This window comes from Rhinopithecus roxellana, chromosome 11, assembly GCF_007565055.1.
Source record: "Rhinopithecus roxellana isolate Shanxi Qingling chromosome 11, ASM756505v1, whole genome shotgun sequence".
NCBI lineage: Eukaryota > Metazoa > Chordata > Mammalia > Primates > Cercopithecidae > Rhinopithecus > Rhinopithecus roxellana.
This window is the reverse complement of record NC_044559.1, coordinates 36257575-36270022: the sequence shown is the minus strand read 5'-3', so window position 1 is coordinate 36270022 and position 12448 is coordinate 36257575. Positions and strand designations below refer to the sequence as shown.

General features: G+C 35.3%; 1 protein-coding gene across 1 annotated transcript in view; it reads right to left on the bottom strand.

Annotated features, from left to right (window-relative positions):
• The window catches only part of ATRNL1 (attractin like 1), an 845855-nt gene that overhangs the window by 721647 nt on the left and 111760 nt on the right, over positions 1 to 12448 (bottom strand). The window contains exon 9 of the mRNA XM_030941431.1: positions 5198 to 5381. Within this exon, the coding sequence (XP_030797291.1) occupies positions 5198 to 5381 (184 nt within the window). The remainder of the gene's footprint in view (positions 1 to 5197; positions 5382 to 12448) is intronic.

Here is a 12448-nt window from a genome sequence, read left to right as displayed (position 1 = left end):
AGTGCAAACCCTATTGTAAACTGCACATGTGAGGGATCTACACTGCATACCCCTATGAGAATCTAATGCTTGATGGTCTGAGGTGGAGCTGAAGTAGTAATGCTAGGGCTGGGGAGTGGCTGTAAATATAGATTAATGTTAGCAGAGAGGTTTGACTGCACAGGGACCATATTAAATCAATTGCTTGCAGACTCATATCAAAACCCTATCAGTGAGTGAGTGGTAAATGATAATAAAGTTGCATCTGGTAGCAGGCTTTATAGTGGCAAGTGAGGTGATGTACTTCAATTGTACAGTTGCATCTGGTAGCAGGCTTAAAGGCAGAATCTAATACTTATTTTAGTCCATGCGGGCACTGCGCACCCCCCCCCCCATTATTTTATTTACCATTTCTGTCCACACCTCTTTCCCACACTGCACACTTGTCTCAGTTACAGTTTTAGTAAGTCCACAAACAAACCTCAGCCAAACTGAGTAAAAAACAAACGTCAATGGAGAGCTTCTTTGAAAAGCGGGAATGATGAGACAGCAGAAGACTCTCAGACTGCCTACAAAAAGAAAGCTGCATTTCAAAGAAAATACTAAGAATCCTACTTAAATTATAGGTTCATTACAACAGGTGATTCACATTCTCCAAGTCCACTTTGTATAATACATGGCAACCAGCCATCCAATGAAACCATGAAACCTTCAAAACTGCTTCACCACAAGCAGACCAAGCACTCTGCATTAAAAAACAAGCCTTTGGAGTTTTTCAAAAGAAAAATAAAAAAGTGAACATGAAGAGCCGAAGCAATTATTGAAAGCCACCATTCATCAAATGGTCTGTACTGAGAGCATCATTCTTAGTAGCTAACAGCATTGCTAAACCTTAGAAGCCCTTTACTATTGATGAAGAGTTGATCCTGCCTACTGCTAAAGACATTTGTAGTCTTTTAGAAGAGGCTGCAGTTCAAAAGGTGACATGTGTTCCTCTTTCAGCTAGCACCATAACTAGATGAATTGATGAAACAGCAGAGGATACCGAGGCACAATTGTTAATGAGTCACCTCAGTAAGCAATCCAGGTTGATGAGTCGACTGATGTTGACAATAAAACAACAATGTTTGTTTTTGTGCAATATATTTTTCAGGAGGATGTGCATGAGGATAAGTTATGTGCACATTTCTCTTTCTCCTTCTCTTTTTTTTTTTTCTTTGAGACAGGGTCTCACTCTGTCACCCAGGCTGGAGGACAGTGGCACGATCTCGGCTCACCACAGCCTCCACCTCACAGGTTCAAGCAATCCTCCCACCTCAGTCTCTCAAGTAGCTGGGACTACAGGCATGTGCCATCATGCCTGACTAACTTTCATATTTTTAGTAGAGATGGGGTTTCACCATGTTAGCCAGGCTCGTCTCAAACTCCTAAACTCAAGCAATCCACCCGCCTCTGCCAAACAAAGTGCCGGCATCACAGGCATGAGCCACCACGCCCAGACTATTATGTGCACTTTTGTTGACAACCAACACAACAGCTGCAGAAGTATGCAAATCTTTGAACGATTACATATCAGGAAAACTGAATTGGTCATTTTGTGTCAATATATGCACAAGTGGAGTTGTCATGACTGGACAGCTTTCTGGTTTTACTGCTTGGGTCAAAGAGGTTGCTTCTGAATGTCAGTCTACTCACTGTGTCGTCAATAAAGAAATGCTGGCTAGGCGAAAAATGTCACCTGAACTTAACAATGTTTTGCAAGATGTGATGAAAATTATCAACCACATTAAAGTATGTGCCCTCAACTCACGTCTGTTCACACAGCTCTGTGAGGAGATGGGTACACAGCACACATGTCTTCTCTCTTTTCTTTTTTTTTTTTTTTTTTCTTTTTGAGATGGAGTCTCACTCTGTCACCCAGGCTGGAGTGCAGTGGCACGATCTCGGCTCACTGCAACCTCCGCCTCCTGGGTTCAAGTAATTCTTCTGCCTCAGTCTCCTAAGTACCTGGGACTACAGGCGTGCACCACCATGCCCAGCTAATTTTTGCATTTTTTAATATAGACGGGGTTTCGCCATATTGGCTACGCTTGTCTCGAACTCCTGACCCCATGATCCACCCACCTCGGCCTCCCAAAGTGTTGGGATTACAGGCACGAGCCACCGCACCCAACCGCATGTCTTCTCTTATACACAGAAGTGAGATGGCTTTCTAAAGGTGGGTCACTGGTCAGAGTTTTTGACTTACAAGGGCTACTGCAGAGATTTCTTTTAGAAAAACAGTCACCACTGGCAGCACATTTCAGTGACACAGAATGGGTCGCAAAACTTGCTTACTTGTGTGACATATTCAACCTGCTCAAGAAACTCATTCTGTCACTTCAGGAGAGAATAACAACTGCATTCAAGCTGGCAGGTAAAGTGGCTGCATTCAATGCCAAACTGGGATTATGGGGTGACAAGTAAACACTGGAATTTCTGACATGTTTCAAACATTAGAAGAGGTTCTTTCTCCCAGCACCTTCTTTCTCCCACCTGGTGCATGAACAACTATTACAGCTCACAGAAGAATTTCAGCATTACTTCCCAACTACAAAAGGCCCCCATACTGGGAAGGAATGGATTCGCGGCCCATTTGCGAGTAAGCCAGGTGAATCAACTTTGTCCATGTTAGAAGAGGATCAACTGCAGGAGATCGCAAATGAGCCTTCAAAGTATCTTTGAGACAACTTCAAATCACTATACATTGTGAATTAAAGTCAAGGCAGAATATCCTGAGATTGCCACAAAAAAACAAAAAGCGTGCTTCTATTTCCAGCATCCTATCTTTGTGAAGCAGAGTTTTTCTGCAGTGACAGCAACCATAACGAGATTACAGAGTAGACTGAACATAGGCAAAACACTTTAGGTGTCACTGTCTCCCATCACCCCCAGAATGGGACCATCTAGTTGCAGGAAAACAAGCCCTTATTCTACATTATGGTGAGTTATATAATTGTTTCATTATATATTATAATGCAATAACAATAGAAATAAAGTGCACAATAAGTATAATGCACGTCAATCATTAACAAACCACCTCCCCTCCCTGTGTCTGTGGAAAAATTGTCTCCACAAAACCAGTCCCTGGTGCCAAAAAGGTTGGGGACCGATGATATAATCTATATATAATAGCAAACTTGACAAATAAGCTAAAAAAAGATCAAAACTTAAAGAATACTACAAACTTTAAGGATAATGAAAAAATCAACTAGTGCACACTGATAACTTTGTGTTTAAGAAATTTAAGACCCATTAAAATATTAAAGCATCATACATCTACAACATATTTTTAATGAGGTATTTAAAATAATTTACAAATTGTTTTAGTAAATTGTTTTACAATATAAATATCCACCGCCATTTGTGCACATACTCAAATTGCCAAGGCTGATAAATATATTCATCTAGGCAAAACTTTCACTATGTAAAGTTTTCAGGTAGAAAAGCGTGGAAAATTTGAGCGAATTTCATTCAAGTAGTGAGCAACAACTAAATCTCTCATTTTGACTTTACACAAGTAACATCCAATTCTGCTCTCTTATCCATTCACTTTTATTAAGATTCTTCTTACCTGAGCATTGCTATATCCATTATTATTACTATGAACTACACTGCCTCCTTCACACAGAAGTTATTCTTCCCTTTTGGTATGATATAGCATTTAAAATATATTTTTAGGGCCAGGCACAGTTGCTCACACCTATAATCCCGGCACTCTGGGAGGTCGAGGCAGGTGGATCACCTGAGGTGAGGAGTTCAAGACCAGGCTGACCAACATGGTGAAACCCCATCTGTACTAAAAATACAAAATTAGCCGGGCATGGTGGTGCGTGCATGTAATCCCAGCTACTCAGGAGGCTGAGGCAGGAGAATCACTTGAACTTGGCAGGAGGAGGTGGCAGTGAGCTGAGATCGCACCACTGCATTCCAGCCTGGGCAACAAGAGTAAAAACTCCATCTCAAATAAATAAATAAAATAAAGTAAAATACATGTTTAAAATGTGAAACAGACTGATAGTACCTTAATCACTATACCACAATTCCACTTGCTAACATAGCAAAATGTCAGAGAAAAATGTACAAATATGAAATGTAAGGAAGTAAGATGCTATTTATGAGTTACACAAAATAAAAATGAACATAAAAATATAAAGAATAAAACTGCATTTTATTAGACAAAAAATAAGAATTAACAAAATTACCAAAAGAAAAAAAGGTGTTATAATTCTATATTTTTTTAAAAGGTAGAAATTAGGATATATGTATGAAAGTGAAGGGGGTAGAAGAAATCATGATTTGGTGGAAACCTGTGTATTTTCTTAGATCACATAAAGTAACTTCATGCTGTAAGTTTAAAAGAATGTATAGTGCCTTAAAAGAAAAAAAAAGTCATTTCCCAGATTTTACAAAGAAAAATTAGAATAACAAAAATTTTATTTTAAAACTTCTATACCCAAAAAATCAATAAATGAAAAATTAATAATATTTCAGCCACAAAGAGAATATTATGGATATTAATTGGCAATTCACTAAACAACACTAAGTGAACGCATAAAAAGATGTTTACAATAGTAATCAGGAAAATGCACATTAAAATACTATTCACTCCCATCACCTTGGCAAAAGTAAAAATTCTCACAATTTTCAAGTGTTGGTGAGAACATGAAGAATCAGGGACACATACCCTGTTGGTGGAAGTATATATACATTACCACAGTGACTTGAAAAGCACTTCGGCAACATGTGATAAAGTTGAGGATATAAATACTCTCAGATACAACAATCTCACTTTTAAGTATGCACCCTAGAGCAACTCTTAAATATGTACATGAAAAGACCAGTACAAGAAGTGCAGTGCAGCATTGTTTATAACAACAAAAGGTGAAAATTTACCTAAATGCCATAAGCTCTGTAGTTCACAGGAAGTTAGATGATGAAACTAAATAAATGCTTTTTAAAATTTACAGATGACAATGAGTGCAAAGAAGAGCAAATCCCTGAACAGATGATATTGAAGTCATACTGGTAAACAAAATTACTCATCTGAAATTAAGACAGTATCAGCATTTACAATGAATGCATATAAAGTAAGTATTTCTATGTCAGAAACCATTTTAAAGTCAATCATTCATAATAATAATGGCAACATAGAAAATGTGTTATCTTGTGTACTCACCAAGTCTTAGTGTTAACTTCGTATTTATAAAGATCATCAACCAATCCATATTTGTTGCCTGGCAATGCTTTATACCCTCCATGAACATAAATGGACTTTGTTATTTCATCATACACACTGGTATGGCCATATCCACCTTGTACAATAGCTCCTTTAGTTTCTGGAACAAGCCAAGTGTTTGATGCTGCAACAGAAAGAAAATGCATTGTAAATTTCAAGTAGTATTTTTAAATATAGCTAATATATCACCAGAAATATCAACAAGTTAATTCCAATGACATATTTTTATGAGTAAATATCGCAGAGTTAATATTAATTTAATCAACAAACACTTATTAAATATGTGCCAGGTTAGGTGCTGGGGTTGAAGTTGAGTAACACTGGTCTTTCCATAGATGAAGTTAAACTCTGAAATACTAAAAAGAACATTTTGTGTGTTTGCAAGAGAAAAAAGAAAACTTTATTCTTATACTACATAAATAGCTCTGAAAAAAAATTTTAACAAATATTTTTATGAGAGCCTACCATGTGAGTTAGTCACTGATATTACAAAGATAAAATGATAAGATCCCTACCCTTAGCAATCTAAAATTAAATTAATTGAACACATTTTTAGTACTGTGCTGGTCCTTTATTTGTTGGATATAAGCCCCACTTTCCTTTTTATAAAGTCCTTTGTATTGCGGAGGATGAAAACCTAAACAATAAAATTTCCAAGACTCTCTTGACAATTGTGTTACTATTAGGTTCCATCAATGGGAGTACTAGTATGAGATTAAAGGGCAAGAGGAAAGATTCTGATTTTGCCTCTAGCAGCAGGAACAGGAAGGCAATTACAGTAGGTAATGGCAGTGCTGGCTTAATAGGTATTCCCTGTTCAGAAGCAAAACTGGTACGTTTAGTTGCTCACTGGCAAATGTGATCATAGGCTCCAGCCTAGGTATGTAGCACTTCTGGATTTCTGGGTGATCCCTTCCCTTTGGTATCTCTAGTCCTTCTAACACTTTTGTAACTAATTTCCAATATTAAAATCCCACTCTGCTTGCTGTATCCACAAGAGATTCATTTCCCAATGCAGTTTCACTAATAAAAACACCAATCATATGCAAGGGATGCTCTTAAGAAATGCATATGAAAAATCCACAATTTCTTGGCCTTAGAAAATTTATTCTAAAAAGCAGCTATATAAAAATATGTTATTTGTTTTTTAATTATGCATATAGATCATATATCCATCCTTCCTCTAACCGGCCACCTAAAATGTGGCTTCCTAGTCAGCTCATTGAAAATACTCAAATCAACTAATAGAAAATGATAATGCTTAAAAACTCTTTGCATTTACAAAATTCTAAGGTAGTAAAGAAAATGATTCTACAATGGTCATAAAAAATAGAAATATCAAAAAAAGTCATCCAAGCCACTGGTACTTTACCTGTTAAGAAACTTTGTGGTACTCATACGTAACTAACGGGCATTACATTTTGGAGTTAATTTCCAAAAAATGATGTAAAAGACAACTTATCAGAAATAATTTGATTAATATGCTTTAACCACTTATTATAACTATATATATAAATTTGAACTAAAAGATTTTCATATTTTTATTCACTTTCCTTTAATAAAGATGAACTGGATCCTTACAAAAAAATATTAAGAGGTATAAAATGTTAAAAAGTTACCCTTTCCCCCAACCCACTACCTAGAGGTACTTTCCACAATTTGTTCTGTACGGACTATTTTCAAACTACAGTTCTGAATATTTTAGTATATATAAACCACATGTATATGATGTACATAGATATGTTTATGTATATGTGTGTGTGTGTATACATATATTTGTACCCCTAAAAAGTACTATGTTGCAACTACTGTTTCACTTAACAAGACATTTGGGGCATCATTCTGTGTCCCATTTATTACTTTTTTAACAGCTAAATTCCATTGTGTTGATAATATATAATTTATTTAAATAACTCTACATTGTTACTCATTTGGGTTTCAATTTGCCCTTAGAAACAATGGTGCAATAAACAACCCTGGAATCAACAGCAGCATCATTCTCTAATAGAGCACAGTTCTCAGTAACTATCTCATTATCTCATTTAATAATAACCTTTGGAGGGTTGTATTATTGCTATCTCTTCTTTACAACTTAGGAAATTCAAAGCTAGAAAAATTAAAGAACACATCAGACGTTTAAAAGTTAATAAGTGGAACAGGATAGTGTAGACTGATTTTTCCCTGCTCCTCTCCACAGACCTTAGAAATTGTGTAAGAGACAACCAAAGAAAAAATCTAAAAAGTGTAAAGAGGAAGGCAGACTGGCTAGGGACTGGAGGGAGGATGTGTGTCACATGACACTCACTCACCCAACAGAAGAAGGTTACTCAGGCCCAGCATTTCTCAACTCCCATCCTTACAATAAAAGATTACTTTGGTAGGCTTATTCCTTACCCAAATTGAACAAGAGTCCCATGGACAACACCAGATGACCCAAACAGCACGAGCAAGAGGGACCCGCCAAATACGACTTAATAGCAAGTATGCAGGGAAAGCACTCCCCTTGCCCACAAGGCCTAAGACTGGAAAAGGAGATCTCACCATGAGAACTGAATGCAAAACCCAAACTAGGTGACTACCTGCTAAGATAAAAGATTTAAAATAGGACCCAGAAACTCCCATTATAAAACCCAAAATGTCAAGATACAATCAAAAATTCCTTGTCATACCAACAACAAGAAAAATCACAACTTGAATGAGAAAAGACAAGTAATACTAACACTGAGATGAATGGATCAGATGTTAAAATTATCTAAAAAGAATTTTAAAGTAGTCATGATAAAAATACTCCAACAAGTAATTATAAATATTTTTAACTTTTATTTTGAGTTCTAGGGTACAAGTGCAGGTTTGTTACATAGATAAATCTATGTCACGGGAGTTTGTTGTATAGATTATTTCATCATCCAAGTATTAAGCCTAGTACCCATTAGTTATTTTTCGTGATCCTCTCCCTCCTTCCATGATTCACCTCCAACAGGCTCCAGTGCATGTTTTTCACCTCTATGCATCCATGTGTTCCATCATGTAGCTCCCACTTATAAGTGAGAACATGCAGTATTTGGTTTTCTGTTCCTGTGTTAATCTGCAAAGAATAATGGCCTGCAGCTCCAAACATGTCCCTGCAAAAGACATGATCTCATTGTTTTTTGTGGCTGCATAATATTCCATTGTGTATATGTACTACATTTTCTTTATTCCGTCTATCATTGATGGGCATTTAGGTTTATTCTTTGCCATTGTGAATAGTGCTGCAATGAAAATATGTGTGCATGTGTCTTTATAATGGAATAATTTGTTAATATATTTCTTTGGATATATACCTAGTAATGGGATTGCTGAGTTGAATGGTATTTCCGTCTTTAGGTTTTTAAGAAATACCACAGTGTCTTCCACAATGGTTGAACTAACTTACACTCCCACCAACAGTGTATAAGCATCCCTTTTTCTCTGCAACCTCACTACTATTACAAATTATCTTGAAACAAACAAAAATATCTCAGCAAAAAAAAAAAAAAAAGAAGTCTAAAAAAACTACAATAACAAATAAAAACTAACTGCATAGGCTCAATACCAGAGTGGAAATGACAAAGGAAAGAATTGTTAAACCTGAGGATAGAACAATAAAATTTATTAAGAGAGGGAGGGGGACAAGGGGTGAAAAAGTAACTATTGGGTACTAGGCTCAATACCTGTGTGACAGGATCAATCATAGTCCAAACCTCAGCATCATGCAATACAGCAACAAACCCGCATTTAGATTCGCCCCCCTGAATTTAAAATAAAAGTTAAAATTATAAAAATAAACAAAAAATTAAAAATAAAAATAAATTAAATAAATAAATAAAATTTATCCAATATGAAAAATAGAGAAAACAGACTGGGGGGAAAAAGTGAACAGAGTCTCAGAGACCCTTAGGACAATAACAAATGATCCCACATTTGTAGCACCATAAACCCAGAAGTAGAAGAAAAAGAAAGGGGGCTTACAGAGGTTTTAAAGAAATGATGGCCAAATACTTCCAAATTTCGTAAGACATAAACCTACAGATTCAAGAAACTAAGTAAATCTTAAATAGGTTAAACCCAAAGAAATCCATGCCAAGACACCTCATAATTAAACTTCTAAAAACCAAAGACAAGGAAAAAAATATTGAAAGTAGCCAGAGTGAAATGACAAATTAGCTATGAAAACAATAATTTTAATAATAGTGGACTTCTCATGTGAAACCATGGAGGCCCAAAAGAAGTAACATAACTGTTTTCAAATGCTGGAGAGAAAAAGAACTGTAAAGTATGAATTCTACCACCAGTGAAACTATCCTTCAGGAATTAAGAAGGAAAAAAATTCTTAAATTTAAAAAAAATAAAAGAATTTGTCATTAGTAGTCTTTCCTTAAATAATGGTTAAAGGAATTTCTTCAAACAGAAAGATAAAGGAAGGAAGCCTGGAGCATCAGAAAAGAAGTCAGAACAACAAATAGAGCAGAAATATGAGTAAAAACAATAGATTATCCTTCTCATGGATGTTTATTAATAATATATGATGGAAAAAATTATAATACCATCTGATACTCAAGATAATGATATTTAAAAGTGAGAAAAGTAAAGGTAAAGTGATGTAAATGAAAGCAAGGTTTCTACATCTCGCCTGAGGTGGTAAATCATTGATGCCAGTAGACTGTGATAAGTCAAATATGTGTATTTTAATACCCAGACCAACCACTAGGAAAATTATACAAAAGATACTACCAAAATTATACAAAGAGATACTATAAAGAACACTATATAAGTGCATCAAAATGGAATCCTAAAAATTATTCACATAACTCACAGGACGCAAGTAAAGAGAAAAAGAGGCACGAGAAAATGAAACAAACGGAAAACAAATAATAAAATAGCAGACGTAGTCACTAACATATCAAATTACCTTAAATGTAAATGATTCATTTATCAAACATTCTTGGAATTACAAAATGATAAAAATGGAGAACAAACTGGTGGTTGTGAGGAGCCAAGGTAGAAAGGAGGTAGGTGTGGTTAAAGGGGCAATGAGAAGGATCTTTGGGGTGAAGAACTCTATTTCTTAACTGTGGTGGCAGATACATGAAACAACAGGTGTGATAAAACTGCACAGAATGAAATATGCACGCACACACACACAAATGAATACAAATAAAACTGGGAATATCTGAGTAAAATCATAGGATTATATCCACGTCAGTATCTAGACTTAAAATGTTACACATTTGTGCAAGATGTTACCATGAGAGAAAACTGTGTAAGGGTATACAGAATCACTCTCTTATTATTTCTTACAATTATATACCTGTAACTACATTTATCTCAAAACAAAAAGCTTATTTTAAAAATATAATGTTCACCCTACTAGTAATCAGCATAATTCATTATGAAATACAGTATTTCACTTAACTACTTGGCAAACATTTTTTTAAAAACTTTTGGAATTGTAAGAGCCAAGATACAGGTCTACTACCAAAATGTGCATTCTTAAGTACTACCTCAATGTTTCTCTAGGTTCAGTCACTAGCAGTTCAGGCAAGGAATTCATAAGTGGTATAGTAGTTTCAGATGAAAAATTAAGGAAACAATTGTGTTCCCATACAGGAAACAAATTTTAAAAGTAAGATTAATTTGATTCACATTCTCATATTCTTATGTTTTGCATTTGGAAATGTGTATATACTCTAAGGAACCAGCTGGTCTCAATAAACATGCAAGGTAACAAAATACAGATCACCTCAGAAAAAGTATTTTCTTATCCTCTGTTGTTATTTGAATATGCATGAATATTTTTTCAGTTTGGTAGTGTGCTTTGTCATATTCTCAATTTATAAAAAAGTAAATCACTGGTTCAAAAGTAGGTCATTAACGAGAAAAGACAGTGGTGAAAACAGATGCATGAATACATGCACTAAGGATAATACTGCAAAAGTAAAAAGCAAAAGTGACTCAGATATACCAAGAGTTCTTCATTAGGCCATGATGGGGTAATTTGGAAAGCACTTCCTGCCACAAACAACTCAAAAACCAGAAAAATAAAAATAAAAATAAAAATAAAAAATGCTTTACGGATACTGGATACCAAGCAGCATAAGACTGTTATCCTGTGACAGCATAGGACTACGACTCTAAAAGAAACAGAAACAATGTAGGCTCTATGATTGCCAGAGCATACTGCTTGTAGGCAATACCCTGGCCATGACACAAGATGGGGGAAGTAAAGAGAAATAAATAAACTTTTCAGTGTGAAATAAATATTTCTCTTCTTTAAAGAGGAATAAATAAATATTTTACTTCTGCTTGTTATTCAACATCTGTGAAGCATTTTTCATATATTTTTTCTGGTTTTTGAGCTGTTTATGGCAGGAAATGCTTTCCAAATTACTCCACCATGGCCTAATGAAGAACTCTTGGTATATCTGAGTCATTTTTACTTTTTACTTTTACAGTAGTTTTTGCTTTTATAGTATTTTAAGTGAAATACTATATTTCATAATGAATTACCCTGATTACCTGTAAGGTGAACAGAAACTCAGTGAGATCCCAAATAGAGTGGTGATCTCACTAACTTGAGAAAACAAAGATTAGAGTTTAAAGAAATCATGTACCTTAGAACTTAAAGTATAATCATAAAAAAAAAAAAAAGAAATCCAATCAGCTCACTCACAGAGAAAACTCAAGAGATCTGCAGAAAAGTCTCAAATGTCTTTAGCTGAGTACTGATCTGCAAGTGCAAAAGGGGAAAAACTACTTAAGCCTACGCAAAGGACCAAGAAAAAACTAGTAAACAACTCTTGAGTCTTACACAGCACTGGGAACAGTTTGCGCTCCAAGCAACAATAGAAAAATGACCTCATACTACAGGAGGCATTAGGTAAGAGTCCTGAGAAGGGCTGTAGTAGCAAAATAAATCAGCAATAAACTGAAAGTTGCTCTGGATCCACTCTAACAAGACTAAGAAGCAAACTCCCAGAATGTTCAAACTGGTAAAAGGCAGCTTAACTGCGTGTCAGTAAAAAGTCCAACACTCCTTAAAAGAATACAACAAAATCTAATAGCCAACAAGTTTAAAATATGCATGTCTAAAATGCATGAAAAAAATTAACAATTATAGAAAGCAAAGAAAATATAATTCATAACAAAAAGAAAACCATTCAATAGAAAGAG